Genomic DNA, 21367 nt, shown 5'->3' with positions numbered 1-21367 from the left:
CCCTAGAATGGCTCAGAAAATAAAGGTGCTTGCTCTGTAAGCCTGGTGACCTAGGTATGATCTGCAGAACTCAAGTAAATGTGGATGAAGAGAGCCAATTCCACAAGTTCCTCCGACTTCCACATGCGCTAACAAACAAGCAAAACCTACAGCATAATGAAGGCGTGGCCACAAGAAAGTCATCCTGAGTACTGTCTGTGACTCTATCCCATGCTGTGGTTTGTACAGTATGGCACTAGGGGCACAGGAGGCCAATGCAGCCTTCCCAAAAAGCCCATGCTAGCAGCAATGGCAGGCTCACACAGGCCACTGGCCCTCACTCCCACCAGGCTTTGAGGCAGCAACGTATTCTCTGTGAAGCTCAGCCCCCACAGCATGGATCTGTGGAGCAGAGCCAACCCGAAACAGCCGGACAGGGAGGTGTGCTGGGGTCCAGGAGCTCACTAACCCAGAGACTGCCTCAACGTCCACAAGAACAGTGAGAAAGAGGTCTTGCTCCGTTTGCAAGTCACCCTACTGCACTTTCCCGTATGCTCTGGCCTGCTCTTCCCGCTCCTAACCCATAAACAGCATCTGCTTCCTGATCCATCTTCCTCCCAAGCAAGAGGCTGCTCCCTCCTGCCTTGCATAGCCCCCACCCTACCCCATCATCAGCCCCAATACCTGGTGCCAACTCCTCAGCTCTCAGCTCCCTTTAGCCAGAAAGCAAAACCTGTTTATTCCACCCAGAGCTTCCCGTGAAGAAAAGCACACTCCACAACTCCAGGCTGTCACCTAACACTGGGTACCAGCAGACAGAAACATCAGACAAATCTCCACGCTTTTTCACGCAAACTAACATCTCCAGCATCCCTCCATAATTCATTCACATGGTTTCCCGGCTGGATTCAGGCTGTTAAACTACAGGACAAAAACAAAACAAAAAAAAAAAAACCCACCTCCAAACAGCTAGGTAAGGTTGTTCACATCTGGAATCCCAGAACATGGGAGGCTATGGCAGGAGGATAACGCATTTAAGGCACACCTAGGCTACCCAGCAAGACTCAAAAATGAGAGAACAGAAGAGATGGCTCGGAGGTCAAAGGCCATGGCTGCTCTTCCAGAAGATCTATGCTGAATTTCTGGCATACACACGGAAGCTCACAACTGTCTGTAACTCCCGTTCCTGGGATTCTTGACACTCTCTCCTGGCCTTCCTGGGCATCAGGCATGTGCATGGACATAAACACTGGCAACGTTATACATAAAATAAATCTTTCTTAAAAATGAGAGCTGCTCAGGCACTGTGGCACACACCTTTAATTTAATCCCAGCCCTTGAGAAGCAGATCTCAATGAGTCTGAGGCCAGCCTGGTCCACATATCACGTGTGAAGTGAGGCCAACAGGTATTATACAGTGAGACTTTGCAGAGAGAGGTAGGGGTGGAGGAAGTGAACACACGCACACGCATGAACACATGCACACGCGTGAACACGCACACACGCACGCACGCACGGTGGAATACTGAGGAACCCCTAAAAGAGAGCTTACAGATGAATCACTTCTAACTAAGACTTGGACTCTCACAGCACAAACGCCACACCTCCTTCAGGAAAGGACGAATCTGCAGGCAGCCCTCAGTGAGATCCAACACAGGCTCTCCACCCAAGTCCCTCCCACCTTACAGAAGGCCATCCTAGATTATTTGCCTTCAAAAAAACATAATCTAAGCATTAAGTGTCTTCACTTTCCAAACCATTGAGAATTAGGGAAAGGGGGGAAATCACGTCTGTTTCTATTTGAAACTGTCAAAATTAGCATTCAGTAATTAAAAATCACACCCTTTCTCTTAATAACCTAAGCAGCATGATACAATCAGGTTGTGCCAACTCTTTAATCTAATTGACTAATTACAGATTTTAATTTAGTCAGTTACTGAACAACTGTTGACAATTTGTTTTCATTAGGGACAGAACAGAATAAATATTTAGGCTTTCCGTCACAAAGACTCCTGCGACGGGCTCTCCACCGTGACCCCTACTCTAGAGTGGGGCTCGCTCGGCATCCTCAGGCACAGGTACCCACGCTGCTCCCCAGCCATGTCCCGGCTACATATACCTGCACCCAGCAAACCTAACTTAAAGACCACTCAAAGGCCAAGCCTCCACTCCCAAAAAAAAGACAATTTCCAAATTCACACACATCATTCAAGAAGTGGCAAACACTTAAACATTGTGAGGAAAAATAAATCCAATGCTACTTGTCACTGGCTTTTAAGCAACAAAATAAGTTAACAGTCAAAATAGGCTTATCTGCATTCATCTCGCTGAGAAGCAAACTGTCACATTTTTTCCTTCAAGACACTCATTTACAGGTTTGTGTAATGAAATGTTCCAATTTTTTTCAAAGAACAGTTTTCCCCCAGGACCCATCTCCCAAAGCCATCCCATAGTTTATCAGTACCACAGTGGCTCAGAGGCTAAGAGCGGAGCCCTGGGGGCAAGTCGTCCTGATTTCTTTACTCGGTAAGGCCATGGCCCGGGGTACCTGAATTCCCTTCTCGAAGCCTTGATTTCCTCATCCAAGAAACGGGATCGTAACAGCCCCTGCCTTGCAGGGTCCTGAGGGAATTAAATATTACGCCCCCGCACAGGACTAGTCCTGTATAAATGTCAGAGTAAATGTTCAGTAAATACCGGTCACCCTCATGTCCCTCACTATCCTCACGCTATGAAAAACCACAGCCTAGGAAGAAGACAATGATCCCTGGCCACTTTTAAGGAGGAGGGTCTCTTAAGAAAGCTGGTCTGGGGACTTTGCTGTGCCCTGATCCAGTTTCTCTGTGAGGAAACAGCTCAGACAGGCAGAAAGCACAAGCCCTCTTGCCTCTCCAAGTCCGCAAAGAGCCAGCCCTGCACTTTCTGTGTGTGGGACCCTTGACCAGCGGCCCGAGCTCTCCGATCACAGGACCTCAGGTGTTCCTGTCAGAGACAACTCTGCATTCTGACTTTCCAGAGCCAGGACCAAGTTAGACAGCGCCTCAGACGCTGTTTGTCAGTGGGGAACACCCGACAGAAGCCGAGGTCCTTGGCTTAAGGATGCCAACAGGACTCCAGAACACTTCACTGAGAATGCTTGAGGCGCCACCGCTAACCTGGGCTCTGTAAGACTCAGGTCAGCCGTGCTGAGGTGTTTTCTGCTCGCTGCAACTGTGCCCACCTAAACTCAGGCTGGCTCCCTGGAGCTGCTAAGAAGCCCTGACTGGCATCTGTATCATTCTTACGGAATGGGGGTGAGCACGCCTGTATTCTCAGGGTGCGTAAGCAAAAAGGCCGTGAGCTCCGGGTCAGCCTGGGCTACATAGAAAGGGTCTGTCTCAAACACTCAGCCAAGTCAAATTAATGAACGGTGCCTCTGGGCTGAGGAGGTCAGTCGTAACACTTGCCTAGTTTGTTCAAGGACCTGAGTTCAAGCCCCAACACCACAGAAATAATTAATGAATGATGATTCGATATGTGTGATGTCCTCATGAAGAAAGTATGTAAGTATGTTCAAGCATGTTGTAGTCTACAAGAGGAGGGGCCCTGCAAGTACAGACAGGACCCTTCCAGGGCTAGAGAGATGGTTCAGCCATTACCGGCTGGCCTCACAACCAAAACATCAAAGAAACCCTTGTTGCAACTGGCACAGGCCAATTTCTTCTTAGATGAGGTGGTTAGAAACTAGCCAGTCCCTCCTCCCACAGGGAATCCCAGATCTAGTCAGGAAACCTAGTCCCCTCAGGCACGGCCTGGGCCTGTCCAGGACTCTCAGGACGGCTAAGCCCAGTGTGGTGTGGGTACGGTTTTTTTGTTTGTTGGTTTTGTTTTTCAGGGTTTGGGTTTTGGGTTTTTTTGTAGGGGCTCACTTTGTTTTGGCTTTTTGAAATAGGGCTTCGCTCTGTAGGCAGGATGGCCTAGAACTCACATCTTTGGAACTCTACCTGCCCTAGCCTCATAAGTGCTGGAAGTACAGGCGTATGCCATCACACACACTTACGCTAACTCTTAGGAAGGTGGCATGGCACGAGAGCAAAGACTACTGGGAAAATCAAAAGCTGGGACAAGTGAGCATCTGCCTCACATCCGCAAAGCCCTAGGCTTCATCCTCAGCACTTGGCAAAACAGGTACCACCTCAGGGCTCCCTGTAATCGTAGCACTCAGCTGGTGGAGGCAGGAGGGTCAGTAGTTCAAGGTCAGCCTCAGCTACAGAGCCAAAGTCAAGACCAACCAAGGATACGTGAGACTATCTCAAGAAGAGAAAGCTAAGTTTAAGGCCGCTTTCAACATATTCCAAATACTTCCATTTCCTCATCTACAAAATAAGAATGGAAACAAAATAATCCAACCCTGGAGCTAAAACCTACTTGAGAGCAGCATAAGGCATACAGTTAGCATTCAATAATTGCTTGCCAACACTAGTCCTCTGGTCATGAAATAAGATCTATGCCCTACCCCCTACACTCTTGGAAGAGAATGGGCTCAGAACATGTCTTTGATCCCATTACTCAAGAGGCAGAGGCATAAGCCCGGTGTTCACAGTGTTCCAGGCCAACCAGGACTACATAATGAGACCCCAACAACAACACCGACAATAATAACTAATAACTACAACAATAATATGAAAACTTGAGGATCAGCATCCATAGTAAGTGCTCAGTAAACACTTGTATCCCTCGTTAGATAGGGGATTATTAGCAAGCCGTAATGCTAGCCTTTAGTAAGTTGTCCCTCACCACAAAACCGCCATCTGGACTGCCCAGGGCTCCATCCAGCACCCACAGAAGACTGCCTCTCTCTAAAACCAGGTGATGCCAGAGGCGAACACTGTGATTTCTACCTAGTTCCCTTTGACGAAGATGCTGCCAGCAAAATAATGCCAAAGAAAGTATGTGGTGACAGTCAACTAGGTTTAAGTTCATTTTCTGTAGCTTGGGGTCAGAATCGACCGGAGCACTCTGGTGATCAAGTTTTCTGCAATTCCCGATTCCACACATTAGCTCACTGACAGAAATTCACTGTGGTATTTAAAGTGGCAGCCGTCACAACTAACTCAAATTGTATTGGCTTCCCGGTTGCCGAGATGCTCTGCTGAAGCCATCAATTGGCCAATTCGGAGATAACATGGTGGCTGAAAATTCCCTGTCATGTTGTAAAATCCCTTTCGTAGCTGCTCATGGCTTGCAGACCCTCGGCGGAACCTGTGCCCAGAGCCTCAGCCAGCACTGCCTCGCGTAACCCAAGCGGCAGGCAGGCAGGCAGGCGGGCAGCGCAGGAGCTGGCAGGCAGAGCTGCCAAAAAGAAGGGCCTCCAGAGAGAGGATAACATTTTGTACTGGACGCCTTCTAAAAGGCAGCGAGAAAAAAACAGCCACGCGCACACGCCTGACACCAGGCCTGCCCACTGGGCCTCTGCCCCCTCAGCACAGGCCCGGTAGCCAAAGCCTCAGGCGTCACAGAAAAGAAGGCTGCCAGATTCCTAAAGGATGGCACACAGGGCAGCCTCATAGGTGGACAGTGTCTGAAGCCAGTGCCTACCACAGGCCATCTGGGGGCCCTGCAGTCACGAACCAGCAGGGTTACCACCCTGCTCTAAGCCTCAGTTTCCCCATCTACAGTATTCCACCAGCTGAAATTGATTCAAATGTGAAAACAGAATTCTCAGAGAGACCCCAAGCTCAACAGAGCTGGTACATACCAGTAATGTCAGGACTTGGGATGCTGACCTGAGCCAGAATGGTGAGCCCAAAGCCAGCCTCTGCTACAAAGTGAGTTTAGTGTCCGCCTCAAGACCTTGTCCCAAAAAATAAAAAGAAGGGCAGACCATTACAGTGACTCAAAAAGCTAGGGGTAGAAGGAAGCCGGCCCTGATTTCACATCACTGTCTGCCTCCCACTGAAGAGCAAACCACAGCTCTCCCAGAACAACTCCCAGAGACCCAAACGACTCTCCCAGAATTGTCCCCGGCCATCCTAGTCCAAATCCATGCACTGTGCCCAACACCCAGGAAAACTTGCCCAGCAACCAACCACTCTGCCAGTCCGCTCTGACCCCAGAGCCTCGCCTCTGAGGGAGCCTTCTGTGACTGGGAAGGGAAGGCGGAGGAAAATCTCAGATTCCAAGGAACCCAATAGGAGAGAACTGGGAAACACAGATAAGATGGCACTGCTTCCCTCCAAAACAGGGAAGGTCACAAAGCTGTCACCAGGGTGGGGATAAAGGGCCGAGCTAGGTCACAGAGGGCACCCAGACCCTTTCTTAGTGTCTTCCTGCAGTCTTCCTTCCTGGACACTGCTCACCCAATCCTCTGTATTGGGGAGATGCCCCCCAACCTAAGACAGACATGGGGAGCTGCCTGTGGCCAGCCACAGGGCAAACCCATGGGCCTCGCTCTGCCTCTGAGAAGTGAGACCATCATCTCCTCCCATACCCGCCCACACGCCATCCCTCCAAGTGGGAGATACTTATTCAGCAGGCAACAAGCGTGCACTGACTGTTGCTTGTGCAATCAACAGACTAAGACTGTGACAGCAAACTGCAGGAGCAAAGGTCTCCCCCCTCCAACCCATGACCTGATGGGGAGGGAATGGGTCTGCCTCAACCCTCCAAAGCTGAAGCTGTTTCCTTCTTATTACAGATCTGGAAACTGAGGCTTGGCCACTGCCTATCACCTGACCCAAGTCACCCAACCTGAATTGCCCTCAGCTCTCCCTGGGCCAGTAGATGGCAGACTTTAGGCTGTGACAACTTTACACGGTGCAGACAGGGCACATGCACATAAATCACTGGACAGAAGTTGCCAGAAGCAGCTCTCCTGTTTACTCTGTGATACAGTGGTTGCTTTCTTTTCTTCTTCTTCTTCTTTTTTTTTTTTTTTTTTTTTTTTTCGGTAATTGCCAGCCATGACCCACTAAGTACATTCAAGATACACTAATGGGTCACAACCATCTACAAAACAATGCTTCATCCTGCTCTGCTACTTGCCACTCTAAGTGCCTGGGCAAGGATCAAATCCTTCTCATTTCTCAGGGCGCAGAGTCTTGCTCGCTGACCTCAGGTTTATTCAAGATGCCTCAATCAGCCCCAGAACTGGGGATGGCAGAGGAGGCTACGGAGGAAATTTCATCCCTCAAGGGTCTAGAGGAGGAAGGGAAGACACTGCACCTTGACTCAGAGAATTCTCCTCCAAGGCCACAAGTGACAAGTGAGTCAGAGTGTTTCCAAGTTCCTGGAGGAAGAAAGGGATGATCCTGGCGGGCCTGCCTGTGGGAGGCTGCCGCATTCTAAACCAGCACTAGCAGAAGAATTAGTGGGCAGGGAAACAAAACACCCTTCCCGGATGCCGTGGCACCAAGCAGGGCCACAGGGAAGAGCCAGGGGCAGCAGGGAAAGAACGTGTTCCAGGTCCCTGGAGTAGCAGAGGAAATGCGTATGGGTGTAGGCTGGCACCAGTCAGGGGCATCCATGTGCCATCTCGTTTCATTCTCGCAAGCAACACACTGACGTGGAGGCTGTGCGTACAATGCCTCAACCCCTAACTCTTGCAGTTGCCTGGACCCCAGGGACCCAAAGCTAGTCAACAGGTGGGCAAGTGAACAAAAGGTGAGCCTCACTGGTACACACTTCACACACAAAGACCCCCCTGCTCCCCGCTATCAATCACTGAACACCATCTGTCAAAAAGCTGGATTTCCCAGAGTCAGGAAGAGCAAGGGCATACGTATATGCAGAGCTTACAATGGGCCGGGCATGAGTGTGCACTTTAAGTATATGGTGTGTGTGTGTGTGTGTGTGTGTGTGTACACATCAGATCACATGATAACCCTGAGAGGTATGCCGCTTCATCACTTCTTTACCACTTGAGGAAACTGAGACACATAAATTAATTAAGGTGCTTGCAGTCCACACAGCTAGCAAGCAACAAGACAGTACAAAGTGTCTTGGATCCTGCTTAGCCCTGCAGTTTTGAGAGCTGGGAGATAATATGAAGGGTGTGTGCATCTTTGTCCTCTGGGCCTTCCTTCTTTTGCTTGGCCTCCCTACAACTAGTGTCACCCAGCTCTACTATCTGCAGCCCTGACGTCTCTACTCACACGTACTGCTCACCCAGAACAGGAGTTTGCACACAACCCTTCAAAGCACTGATCATAGTCTGCCTACCTCCAGCTCTTCAACCAGCAGGCAGGGCAGCTGTCTGGCAACTATGGACAGTGTCATGTGCTCCTGGTCCATGGTCACCTAGGGTTCACCCCAGGAAGTACCAAGAGACCAAAACAACTTCCTCAGTGTGTCCCTTCACCAGCTGGCTGGCCCCTACGGCCCCTCCTAAGACTCCTCACAGAAGCAGAAAATCAGGTGAGGCCTCAGCGCAGCAGATGGCACAGGATCCTAACTCAGGGACTTCTAGTCTATTCACACCGATGCACATTGACACAGCACCGCCAGCCTCCAGGGACAGCTTTCCTGCCTTTCTTTTGGCCACCCACAAAGTGCAGAGCAGAGGGACAGGCCTTGTCCGTGTTTTACGGAGAGGAGGACCACAAAGCTAGCACAGGCATGAGGCTGATATTCAGACCTAGATCCTTGCCAGCACCACCCACAAGCCCCTGGGCCTCCCCATTGGGCTCTGTGGCTGCTCAGGCAGGCATGGTCCAGGACACTCTGTCCAACACAGATAAGAGGCAGGGACATCTCAAAGAAGCCTTTATCAGTGCCAGTTGTGGTAGGACCCCCAGCTCTGCCTCCTCAGGAGAGTGCAGGGAGTGAGACAAGACAGCTGGGAGGGAGGAAGCCCTGGCAGAGAAGGGCATCCCTGGGATCGGTCAAGTACCCAGGGTTCTTCCATAAGCGTCAACTTGCTCTTCCTGGAAATGGTGCTATAAAAGAGCTTTCTGAGCAAACGTCAGGACTACAAAGAACAAACTCAACATGGGCTAGCTGGGAGACAGCCCACTGTATTTGTACATGTGCAGCATTGTGCCCCTTCACCCTCACACCCCTGCAGGAACTGCCATTCCCTAGCCTGCAGATGGGGTAGCAGATGAACCCCAAGTCCACCCAGACAGCAATCAGCAAGCACGCGTGCATGAGGTTAGCGGCAAGTCCAAGGCACCAGCCAGAGCTCAAACTCAACCAAATCCAGAGGCCTGGAGCCCAGGAAAAGAAAAGGTATGCCATAGGAAGACACATCCCTCCGACTCATCTCGCCAAGGCCATGGAAAACCCCATTACCCTAGCAAGTCAAAAACAAACAACCGCGATTGTCTATTGGCTGTAAGCTCCCAGCAACGTATATTAAAGACGTTTATGTGAATCGCCTAATGCACTTGTGCCGTGGTCAGAATTACTACCGAGCTAAAAAAGATTAGTTTTACTAAATACTCTAAACCCTCAGACACTATTACAAAGGCTACAGCCAGTGTGACATTTCTGCTATCTGAGCTGACAAGCCTCAGTGTGCGCACGCACACGCACACGCACACAGACATGCACACACCACTACTTCTCTTAAGGGTTAAACACACACTCAGACAGAAGACAAGGGCCCAGCAACACTGGAGTGCCCACTGGAGAACCCTCCTCCCTTACAAAACAGAGCTGACCTAAGGGACACAGAACTGGGTGTCTCCCAGCTCCCTCCAAGTGTTGGCTGGCACAGAGCTAACTCTCAGTCCAAGCTTGCAAATGCTTAGCTAACAAAGATGGCATTATGCAAAAGGCTGCTGCACACTGTGGTCTGGGAGTTCAAATGAAGTGACCACTGCCAAAAACTTTGTTTGGGTCCCCACTATCCGCCCCCCTTCCCCAGCTCCACCTCCCGCCTTAAATAAAGGGCAAGGATTTGCAATTTGGGGTCTTACAGCCACTTGAAACCCATTACGGTGGCCACATTGCCTGGGTTCTGGCAAAATGCAATTCCAGTCCCTCACTTAATGTTTAATTAGCTACTAACAGAAGAGTCTGGCAGCCTCTGGGAGCAAGAGGACCTCAAGAAGACAGGATAGGAGCCCAAAGAGGGGACTTAAAAACAAAGTATAAGCTGGGGGCATGAGGGTGGGGGTAGTGGGGGGGCATAGGAGGTGGGGGAGGTCAGGAGTAGGGGGTAGCCGCCAGGGCACAACTGTGTATATTCTGTTGTTTTTAATCTGACACACAAAGGTGCCAAGGGTCAAAGCCAAAGACAAGCCTTGAACTTGCCAGGACCTCTGGCCAGATAGCAAGACTGGCTTATCAAAGAGGACAGCACTCCTCCAGCGCCTCAGAGCCCAGCTGCAGCAGCGCCCACAGCCACCCTCTCGTCCCCACTTCCTAGTGGGCCCTGGCAGGCATGGCCACTCCGTGCCCAGCAAGAACCTCAGCTCAGCATATCCAAGGAGAGCCTTCTCAAATATCACTCTGCTATTTCAAACCCACCGAGGACACTGGACCCCTGCCACCCGGCCACAAATACCTCAGCTGCTGCCCACACCCACGACTCAGGCACTTTCCCCTCTGCTAACAATCTCTCCCCCAGAAGGAGATGGGGGGAGGGGCGCACACTGAAAGGAGCCAGGTCTTCAGGTCAGGGAAACTGAGACAAGCGAGGAAATCCGGCCAAGGTCACAGGGACCCAAGTCCACTATCTCGTCCAAGTTCTTCACTGCGGGAAATGGGGTGCAGGAGCTTTTGGAGCAAGAACCCATGAATTTCCTAAAATCGTGAACAAAGTCTCCTTTATGAGGACACATGAATCTTCTAGAAGGGAAAGCCTGTAGCTTCTATCACTTCACTTCTGGAAAAAGCAAAGACACACTTCACTGCAACAGACTCCAACCTGCCACGGGTCTCACCTGGCCTGTGACTACGCAGGTCTCCTTACGGGGGCCGGCGGCTTCAGTTAAGTCTCTTAAGTCATTTCTTCAGAGATCGGAAAGGGCCACAGACTGGGTACCAGGCACACTCTGGTCAAGTGCAAACACCTCCCGTTTTTTTTTTTTTTTTCCCCCAGGGAGCCTGCACCACATGAATACAGTCAACATTGACAGGCAGAATGCGCAGGACTGGGAATTTTTGCCTCAGCTCCGGCACCTCCTAGACCTACAAGCAAAATGCCTGGCTGTAGCCTCTTCATCTGTGAAATGGAAGTGAGATTTAATAATAAAACCCAACCAACAAGGCAGCCACCACGATCGTACGTCTGAGGTGTGCCACCTGAGGCTGCACTGATACTCCTGGCAGTGTTCTCTGGCACCTGAGGGCCACTGTGGGGCCGACCTACTCTGCTCTTTCCTTGCTACCACATAACAGCTATTACAGGAACAAGAGGACCCAGAGGTCTGAAGAGGCCCCCAAGATACTTCTTTCCGTCCACAGACCCATCCTACAGCTCCACACAAGGAAAGGACCAAAGCAATTCTGGACCCAGAGTCCGAGACACAAATGCCTGGGAGGGCCCACTTACAAAAGACAATAACAGGTCACCTAGAGAAAACCCTGAGGTGGACTCAGTGGAGTCTTGTGGGTTTTCCTCATCACTCTAGGAAGCGTTGTTTAGCCTGAGGTGAACAGCAAAGAAATCACACAGGGACCCAGCCACGGCTCCTGCAGCTTCAGGTGCTCGGGGCAAGCAAAGACGTTCTCAGAAAAGTCCGCTGCAGACACAAAACTGCTATCACTCCATATATACGCGGCAAACATCAGGGCGTTTAGGCGTCTAAATGAGCCAGGAAAACCCAAGCCGCCAGGTGTGGGGCGGAAAATAGACAGTGACTCAAATAAAAACCCACCAAATCAAGGACAGCTTAAACGCCCCTTGCTCTGACTCACTTGGTTCATTCCAGGATCCACACATCTGGCCTTGCCCTGGGAGGGGTCTTAGTGATCACCCAACCCCTGGCCCTGCCTATCTTGGAAAGAGATGACCAGCCAAGATGACAGTCTCACCCTGTATAATGGCCAAAACCCACACCCTCTCTGTGAGCCGGGGAGCCTCCTCCCTGCCAATAGGTACCCCAGACACTTTTTCCCATACTTTCAGAATCTGAGTCTCCTTGGCTCAACCACCCAGGGCCAGGGAACATTCTTCACCCCGTACATGTCTAAGAAGGACTTGGACAGCTAACTAACTGACATTAAAACTGCCGCTTGCTCAAGATCCCAGAACTTAGGCTGGACTGATGGCTGGAGAGATGGTTCAGAGGTTAAGAGCACTGGCTGTTCTTCTAAAGGTCCTGAGTTCAATTCCCAGCAACCACATGGTGGATCACAACCATCTATAATAAGATCTGGTGCCCTCTTCTGGTGCGCATGCAGGCATAACACTGTATATATAATAATAAATAAATAAATCTTTTTTTTTTTTTTTTAAATCCCAGAACTTGTCATCTAAAGAGCATCCCACAATAGTCTATGAACTGCCCTGGCCCAGGTTAGCCCTCTCCCCAAAATCACCTGTGTTCCTTCGCTTACTTCACTCCCTTCTCCCATCAGCATGTGCTTACTATGTAGAAGGCCTCAGGGGAGCTACAGAGATAAATAGCTCCCAGCCTATGCCATGGTAAAAAAATAAATAAATAAATAAATTACTAAGCTGTAGCTGGAAAGGCAAATCTAAAAAGCTAGCCAGACTCGTGCAAGCGAGTGACCCTGCTTCAGGCCTGGGCCATGTGATGGTGTTAGCCGTGAGCTGCGTGCACACTCTAACTCTACCGCTGTGATTATCCACTCCGTGCCTCGGTTTCTTCAGCTACAAGACGGAGGCAGCAGCATGCCTCCTCTGACGGGGTCAGTGGCAGGGTAAGTGAGCAAGTACAGTCATTAGCACACAGCCAGATTTGTGGCAAATTTGACATGGTGCACAGGTGACTTTTACAAGACATTGAAATGGAAGGATCGGCAAATACAGAACCTGGGCACCTGGTGCCTGGGCGGGAGAACTGAGAATCACAACATGGTAAGGGCCAGTCTCACACACATACAAAAAAGTTCTCCACCTATGAGAACTCGAGAAAACAGAGAAAAACACATTCTATCCCAAGGAAAGGACCAGTAGGAAGCCACTGGGGGCCAGCGTGACGGCTCAGCAGGTAAGAGTGCTTGACACACCTGAGGTTCAATGCCCAGAGAACTGATTCCTGAAGGTGACACTCTGACCTCCACACAGCCAGGGTGGTGCACCCACCTAGACTCACACATCATACGTCCACAAAATAAATATAATAAGCCACTGGAATAGTCTTAGGAAGATGGCTAGCTCAGTGAGCCGTGGGATTAGAAACTCTAGATGAAGAAATGAGAAGGGCAAACAGAAAAGCAACGTAATTGCCTGGAGTATCTCTTCTCTTCTTGCATTTGCAGTGCTAGGGAACATCCTAGGGCCTTGTGACAGCAAACCTTTAATCCTAGCACTCAGGAGGCGGAGGGAGGCAGAGCTCTCTGAGTTCGAAGCCAGCCTGGTCTATATAGCAAGCTCTAGGCGAGCCAGACCTACATAGAGAAACCCTGTCTCAAAGAAAAGAAGAGGGAAAAATGTCCCCACTCAAACGCATCATTCCTTCTCCCTTGTGACTTGACTCAGGTCACAGGACACATCAAATTGATCCCAACTTAAGGGAAAAGGGCCGTGAGCTGCAAACCTCTGAATCATGGGCCCCCAACTAGGATGACCTCATCTCTTAGCAGCATCTTCTAAATGTCATGCCAAGCTCAGCGATCTGCGGGGTTTGACTGCCGTTCCCTAACGAGTCACCGGCTGCAAACTAGCATGCACATTTCTACCGCTGCCACCTTGCTCCCTGATGAAAGACCAAACCACAAACTGCCAGAGAGAATCTCAATGCTACTTAACTAGAGTGCCAAAGCTGATTAAAAAGCATTAGCTTCGGGCTGGAAAGAAAGACAGCTCAGCGGTTAAGAGCATTTATTGCTTTGCAGAGGACCCGAGTTCAGTCCCAAGCACCCACTTCAGGAGGCTCAAACCATGTACAATTCCACCTCCAGCAATCTGATGCCCTCTGACCCTTAGGGCACCTTTATGTACATGGTGTGTATTCACTCGTGCGTGCAGGTGCACATACATATAATAAATAAGTAGCTGGGGGGTAGTGTCATGCCTTTAATCTCAGCACTCAGGAGGCAGGGGCTAGCCTGGTCTAGTGACTTCCAGGACAGTGAGGAATACACAGTGAGACTCTGTCTCTAAGTAAATAAATAAATGAATAAATAAACACGCTAACTTTAAAAAAAACTATCATTAGCATCTATGATTTCCTGTGAAAGAACATAAATGTCTATCAAAGACTGGCTTGAGGGATTTGAAGGTGTAACTCAAGTGAGAGAATGTTTGCCGGACACATGCAGGGCCCTGAGTGTGATCCCTGGCCTAAGGGCAGGGGATTCTGAAACAGGTCCTCCTGTCCTCCCTCCCTTCTCTAAAATGAAACCATCTGCAATGTAGTCAGAGACCAGCAAGGTAGGTTTGGCTATTTGTAGTTACACCTCTGCTAGGTAGAGAGGGGAAGGTAGGTCAGTTCACTGACGATTTTCAACCTGGCAGCTGTACCTGTCCGTCTCCCGCAAGCTCCAGTTCGGGAAGTTTGACCCTGTGATCACCATCTCTGCTCATCTTCCCAGAACCACATCATGAGGAGTGAGGCAGCCACCTGCGCCTTTTACAACTAAAACTCCAAATAGCACCGCCCAGCTTCTTCTTCTCACGCCTCGAGAGGACACAAGAACTGGCCCCGTACCTGAGCATCCTACTCCGAGGGCACTAACTTGCCAGTCATAACAAAATCCCACCATATTAACTACCTGGGAAGTCACTGAGCTCTAACCCGTTACAGGAGCCATTTTTCACCACGACTACCCCCACGGCATCGAAACTGACCAGCTATGGAACTCGGGTGGGATCTGGTCTCCTAGCCCAGCTTCAAGCTCAGCATGCAAAGGAGGCAAATGTCCTGGCCAAGAAGATGGGGCCTGAGGCTGCTTATCAGTTCCTATGCCTAGAATATGAGGACTGTTCCTACCACACAAGCCCAAACAGATCTCCTACTGTGTGCCTGCACACATGTCTGCCACAAGCATCTGCACACACACAATCAGTTGCAGTGCCTACTGGAAGCAAAAACCAGAAGTGGTGGAAGACATCCAGGCACTTCTGCTTCCTTGCTCCATTTGTCCCTGACATAGGTGAGCCACCTGGTTCATCACATCATAAAGTCTGGCCAGCTGAAACCCGTTTTTGGCTCAGTGTGCATTAAAACAAACAAACAAGCAAACACAAAAAAACAAAACCCAGCATTGCCGTGGAAGGTGAGTATCACAGGTACCTTCCTTGTAATGAGCCCATGGACCTTACATTTATCCAGATAGAAGACCCTACAGCCTGGTAAAATTTAACTATTTTCAAAAGAAAAGTTTGAGCTCATCATGGTGGCTAGCCCAGCACTTGGGAGAAAGGCTTACTAAAAATTCAAGGCCAACCTAATCTACATACTGAGCTCCAGGCCAACCTGGGCTACAGAGCAAAACACTGTCTGGTGCCCTATTCTTGCTCCCCTCAACCCCAAGCGGACTGGTAAGATTGGTGAGCGAGTAACAGTGCCTGCCACCAAACCTGAGGACTTGGCTTTGAGCCCCAGAACGCACATGGTGGGGAGATAGAACTGAGACCCGCAGGTTGTCTTCTGATTCCATTCTCATGCTGTGTCACGGGTAAGGCCGACTCAGATGTGAGTGTGCACACAAATAAATAAATGTAACTTAACAGAGAAGACTTGGGCAAAAGAGAGCGAGTGAGCCTCACACCTTACAGTACACAATACCTGAGGGGAGTAATATGGGCTCCCCACACTGCGTGTGACATATACACACTGAAAAGACTGCTCAAGTCCACTCCAGCACGCTGCTGCTCGGCCACCCCTTCTAGTCTGAAACACAAGTTTCACGTTTCCTTCCCATCTTTTTGGTTGTGGTCACTTTTTCCTTAAGCCAACGCTAGCCGGGCTCAGTCCTCCATCTCCTCCCAGCTAACTCTTAGCAAAAAACCCCACAGGGTTCTGAGTCTTCAAACGCTCTTTCATTCTCCAGATGGGTATCTAACTGCAAAGTAACGAAATATTGTTCCCCAACTTAAAACACCGGGGCGAGGAGGAGGGTCCGGGGAGGCAGGCCGCAGAGGCAGGTGGGCAGGAGCATGGATAGGAAGGCGAGAAGGAGAAAATAAAGTGCCAGTTGGCTGTGCACTTGCTTTTGATACTAAGGAAGTTAGAGCCAGCCAACCCTGTAATTATTGCCAGGATTAAAAAGTTGTTACTCACATAGTCATGAAAGGCTTTCGCTTCACTTGAATGTTCACAAGTGTCTCTCCTTTCAGGAGCTGCACAGTAAAGGTCCCAAAATACGCTGCGAATAGAAAAACAAAGTGAGCTCAGGTTACTAATTATTACTTGTGGACACAACGGGGAGGGAGGGCAGGATGCACGGTACAGCACCAGGTCTCCCAAGCCTGCTTGAGAGTAGCGGACAAACTCAGCCCGCAAGACAACTGAACGCAACCTCCCCCACCCCACCCCACCCTACCCCCGGGCGAGCCTGTAATGGTCTCCCGTGCAGGCAGCTCCCTGGCCTGGGTGCCTGACATCAGTGACACCGCTGGTGAAGCACAGCCGGCCCATGGGTGTCCACATAGAAAATTAGACGAGAGGCTGCCTGTCCTGTCTGTGTCCTTTTCGCCACCCCAAACCAAAATGGCTGCAGCACATTGTAAAAAGGTTAAGTTGTCAAAGTCAGGGCCCGGCTATGATTCATCCGAGGTAATCTGGGTGACTCCAGTCATGAAGGAAACCTTATGGATTCTTTTTATTATTTTTTGTTTGTTTGTTTGGTTGGTTTTTGTTTTTTGAGACAAGGTCTCTCTGTGTAGCCTTGGCTGTCCTGGAGTCACTTTGTAGACCAGGCTGGCCTTGAACTCACAGCAATCCGCCTGCCTCTGCCCAAGTGCTGGGATTACAGGCGTGCGCCACCATGCCAGGCACCTTATGGGTTCTTAATCCCGTAGCCTGCACCCCCACCTGTCTGTGAGCCAAAGAGGAAGGAGCGCTGACAACCAAGAACTTATCCCCTCTCACTGAGCAGAAGGGCCTCTCCAGACAGCACCCCTCCAATACAGAATAAGGGGAGCAGTACTGAATGGGGGTGGGGGTAACAGAATAAGGGGGCGAGAGTGAGCACAGGGCCAGGGTACAGCACTCCAGACTGTAATTCTAATACGGTCACTCCAACAGTCCATAGTCACAAGAACACACAAGTTCTGTGCTGACTACGAGAATGCTACACAAACACAGGCAGAGCCTTAGAAACACTCTATACCAGAACCAAGGCCCAGCCAGAACCAGCTTGAAGGGCACAGTGGACACTGGAACTGAGGTCCGATCTGACTTTGTGTCCAGCTCTGCTGGCCCTGTCACATGGAGCTCCATTGTCACCACAGGATAATCGCTACCCTCAAGGTAACACCTATAACAAAACCCACCCCATCCAATCTGACCCACCGCCACCTCAGGGGCCCCAGGAAACAGGCAGCATTTTGTTCAGAGCCAAGCTACAAGGCAAACATTCTAACAAACCAGACTACAGCCACTCACGGCCACTACAACCTGAGCACAGTACAACCAACCTTCCATTCCTGGAACAAGAATGAAGAGCTGTGAGAGACTCCAGGAGCAACAGAGAAACCAGGTCTTTGCACAGCTGCAGGGTGGGGGTGGGGGTAGGGCTGGGGACCATCTTCCCTCCTGCACAACTGCCCCCTGAGCACTCCACACAGCCGAGACTTCAAGACGCCAAATTCCCAGCACCTTCGGAATAACTTTCACTCACGAGCCCACGTTTCTACAAGATCCAGGACCGTCAGAACTGCCAATCAACACACTCACCCCCAAACAGCCAACCTATCACCCACTCCCGCAGGTGGAATCCTTGCGCCACACCAGCCGCCTCCTCCGACCAGGCAGTTGGGAGGTTGGCAGAAGTCATTAAAAACTCATCTGCACAGGTTGGAACAGACACTGCACCCTCCCGCTGTTCAAAGAGCCCTGAAACAGTAACCTGAGCAGGCAGTCAGGTAAGCGCTAACATCCCAACACGACACAAGGCATTTGCCTCGGACTCCCAACAAAATATCAAAAGCTACCCAGCCTCCTTTTCAAAAGGATGTGAAAGATTCCACCAATCAGTCCCACAAAACGCCCAGGCCACACACTCAAGACGGCTTGCTGAAGGCTCTGACCCGAAGCTTCCCTCCTGCCTGCAGGAAAGACCACAGGCTGCTTAGGCCTAGAGAGAGGATCACAGATAAGGAGAGCCAGCCCTGAACAAGCTGCAGGCATCCTGCCAGGCCACCTCTGGCTGGTTAAGGTTCTTGGTAAAATAAGGCTTTGTGGTTGCAGGGATGCTGGGGGGAGTGGGGGGGGGGGGCGTAGACAGAGGAAAGGAAGGTCCAGTCAGTCTGAATCAGTGTTGTTACAGGAAGTGTAGCCCTTTTTGCTTCTCTCAGGGTCCCTGGGAAAGGCCCAGGAGATGTCTCTTAAGGTTTGGCTTTTTTGCTTTTTTTTTTTTTTTTTTAAACAGAAGAAAACATAAGGGACAGGCCAGTTGCAGAACAGACCTGGTGTCCCCTCCACCCGCCCTGCCCCCACTCCTCTAATTAAAGCAGTATGCAGGATTGACAAAAAGCCCTTCTAGCTCTTTCCGAGCCCCCCTGCCTAGTGCCCCAGAGTGAGATGGAAAAGTAAGACATTTCTACCCTGGCATAGAAAAATTTAGTCAGTTCCCCACAGGCAGGGAAACATCAGCAAAAACTTCAGGGAGCCACCTCTTCTGCCTTCTCATCCTTACCAAGCCTGGTCAGATCACCCAGAGGTGTCCTGCTCAGGGCAAAGCAGCGCAAAGCAGAGACTAAGGGCAGAGGGGCCTGCTCCAGACCCTTGTCTTTGTTTGCTTGGACCTGGCCTCAGAACAAAACACACACACAAAACTATCACACAAACTTACCACCACCACGAGTGCAGAAACCCAGGCGGTTCTCCCAGTGTGATGTTTTTTTCCCATCGAATCTAGAAAAGAGGGAGCGGAGGCAGCTTTAGAGGGGCAGAAAGGAGAGGGGGGCCCCCACAGGGCCTTCCCCAGCCAAAAGGCTGTGAAGACCAACTAACAATAAATGCCAAAAGGTGATAAAAATTCAAAATGGTGGCCACAGTGGCTGCTCCTGAAAACAAAGGCTCTAAGAATAGTGGGAAGGAGGGGGTATGAAGAAACTGAATGCTAAAGAGTCCCACTCACCTCTGATAAGAAGGTCTGTGCAGATTTCTGTGCTCCTACGTGCAGTAAATATTCGTAGACGTATAAAGCTAACCTAGAAAGTGAGCAGGGACAGAGAAGGGGGGGGGGGGGGAGAGACGGAAGGGTCAGATCACACTGAGGCTTGCTCTGGACCTTGCCAGTGACTCTGAGCCACCACCCCCCGCCCCAGGTCTGTGCCATCCCATTGTGGCCATGACAAGAGGTGAGTACCTATCACCCAAGACAGGCTCCGGGTCGGAACAGCTAGTGGGTGGGTACCTCAGACATACTAGGGGAGGGAGGGAACGGTCCCCAAACTTGAACTTCGAAGTGGCACTGGGACCAAACCCACTTAGGTCTCCCAAACTCGAAAGCCACAAGAGCCCTGAGCCACCCTCCTTCTCCTAGCCCACTTCAGCTCGCTATCTTAGCCCAGCTTCGGGGTCGGGGCAGACTCAGCCCCAGTCCCGGTACTTGGCGCGCTCTGGAGAGGGCAGCAAAGCGCCGCCCTCAGCATCTCCCCCAACAAACAACTGTCCCCCAAGCCAGGGGCCAGGCCGGCGCCGCCTGCTCAGCCCAGCCAGGCTCCCCGGAGCGCACTGGGCTGGCGGCGAGGCCGCTGGCTGGGAAGGGAGAGCGCTCCCGGGCAAACAAAGCCCCCGGCACGCACTCCTCACGCCGCGGGCGGACAAAAGGAGCCCTTCGGGGCTGCAGAAAGCCACGCGCCCCCTGCCCGCACTCGGTGGGCAAAGTGTGGTCCCCGCGCCCAGCCGGCCCAGCGCACCGGCTCACAGTAGGACCTCGCCCACCCTCGTCGCGGGGCCCCGCGCTCGCTCTGCCGCGCGCCTACCAACTACCCTCGCCCGCCGCTGCCCTGCCGCCCCTTCAGGGTGCCCCAGCCTCAGCCGGCGCCCAACAATGGGCTCTCCACGCCGCCACCGCCGCTGCGGGAGCAGAGACCCGGCCCCAGGGCACAAGGCATCGCGACCCCCGCGCCCACCTGCCTCCCGCCGCCCGCGGCGCGGCCCCACTCGCGAGAGGCTTACTTTTCCCGAGCCTGCCCGTCCGAGGGCACCGCCGAGCCTTTGCCTTTGGCAAACATGGCTTGCAAAGAAGAGGGCGCCGACCCCGCCGCCGCCGCCGCCGCCGCCGCCGCTACCGTCCGGTCTCCTGAGCTGCCCTGCTCCCGGCCCCCTCCCGGCGTTCGCCCGCTCGCTCGCACACCGCTCGCCGCGCTCCCTCCCTCCCCGGCGCTGGCTCCGCGCTCTTTCCAGCTGTCAAAGCGTCAGCCCCGGCCGCGGCCCCATCGCCCTGGAACTCCTCCCGCGCCGGCTCGGCCTGAGCTGTGCCGCCGCCCGCCCGAAGCCTGCAGCTCGCTTGCTCGCTTGCTCGTGGCCCGCGCGCCCGCCGCCCAGCTCCGCCTGCGCCGCCCTCTGCGCCTTCAGCACCGCTGCCGCTGCCGCCGCCGCCGCTGGTCTACTTGGAGCTCAACCGAACGTGGCTGCCCCGACAGGAGCGCGGCGGGCGTCCACGCCCCACGACGGACGGCCGCGGCGGCCAATCGGCGCGCGGGGGCGGGCCCGGAGGCCGGGAGGGACGCCTGTCAGCGCGGCCGCGCCAGTCCCGCTGCGCCTCCTCCGCGAGCCGCTGCCCGCTCGAGCGCCGGCCGGGGGAGCTGGGGGGCTAGCCCTAGCGCTGGGGTGGGGCGGCGGTGCAAAGGGGGTTCAGGCCTGGACCGGAGCACCCGGCCGGCGCGGCGGGGACTGGGCGCTGCGGCAGCAGCCGCGGGGAGAGGCGCGGACCCCGGCTGGCCAGGCGCGCCCCTTTCCGCGTCGGCCTGGCCCCCAGTGCCCCCGCCCCGCCCCCGCGCCGATCTTGCCCTCTGCGGACCAGGACCCTAGCCGGCCTTGCTCCCCGCCCCACCCAGGGCAGCCTGCGCCCAGCCCTGCTTTGCTAGCCGGGGGGCAGCACGCGGAGCTGGGCAGCAGAAGCTGGCGCCAAAGCGCGCGGCTGCTTCTTTACTAGA

The 21367-nt window shown here is 52.4% G+C and overlaps 1 protein-coding gene across 4 annotated transcripts in view; it reads right to left on the bottom strand.

The window, feature by feature from the left end:
• Positions 1 to 20774, bottom strand: part of Ssbp3 (single stranded DNA binding protein 3) — a 141138-nt gene extending 120364 nt beyond the window's left edge. For 2 of the 4 annotated variants that reach the window (XM_051172000.1, XM_051172001.1), the window contains exons 1-4: positions 20388 to 20770; positions 19342 to 19414; positions 19054 to 19115; positions 16320 to 16404 (exon numbers count right to left, since the gene is read on the bottom strand). In XM_051172000.1, the coding sequence (XP_051027957.1) occupies positions 16320 to 16404; positions 19054 to 19115; positions 19342 to 19414; positions 20388 to 20443 (276 nt within the window). In that variant the 5' untranslated portion in view covers positions 20444 to 20770. Of the gene's footprint in view, positions 1 to 16319; positions 16405 to 19053; positions 19116 to 19341; positions 19415 to 20387 lie in introns of all 4 variants that reach the window. The other 2 variants (XM_051171999.1, XM_051172002.1) reach the window with 2 other exon arrangements.
• Positions 20775 to 21367: the final 593 nt, after the last annotated feature.

Source organism: Acomys russatus, chromosome 29, assembly GCF_903995435.1.
Source record: "Acomys russatus chromosome 29, mAcoRus1.1, whole genome shotgun sequence".
In the NCBI taxonomy this organism is placed as follows: Eukaryota; Metazoa; Chordata; class Mammalia; order Rodentia; family Muridae; genus Acomys; species Acomys russatus.
Note: the sequence above shows the minus strand (reverse complement) of the source record. Positions and strands in the feature narration are given on the sequence as shown.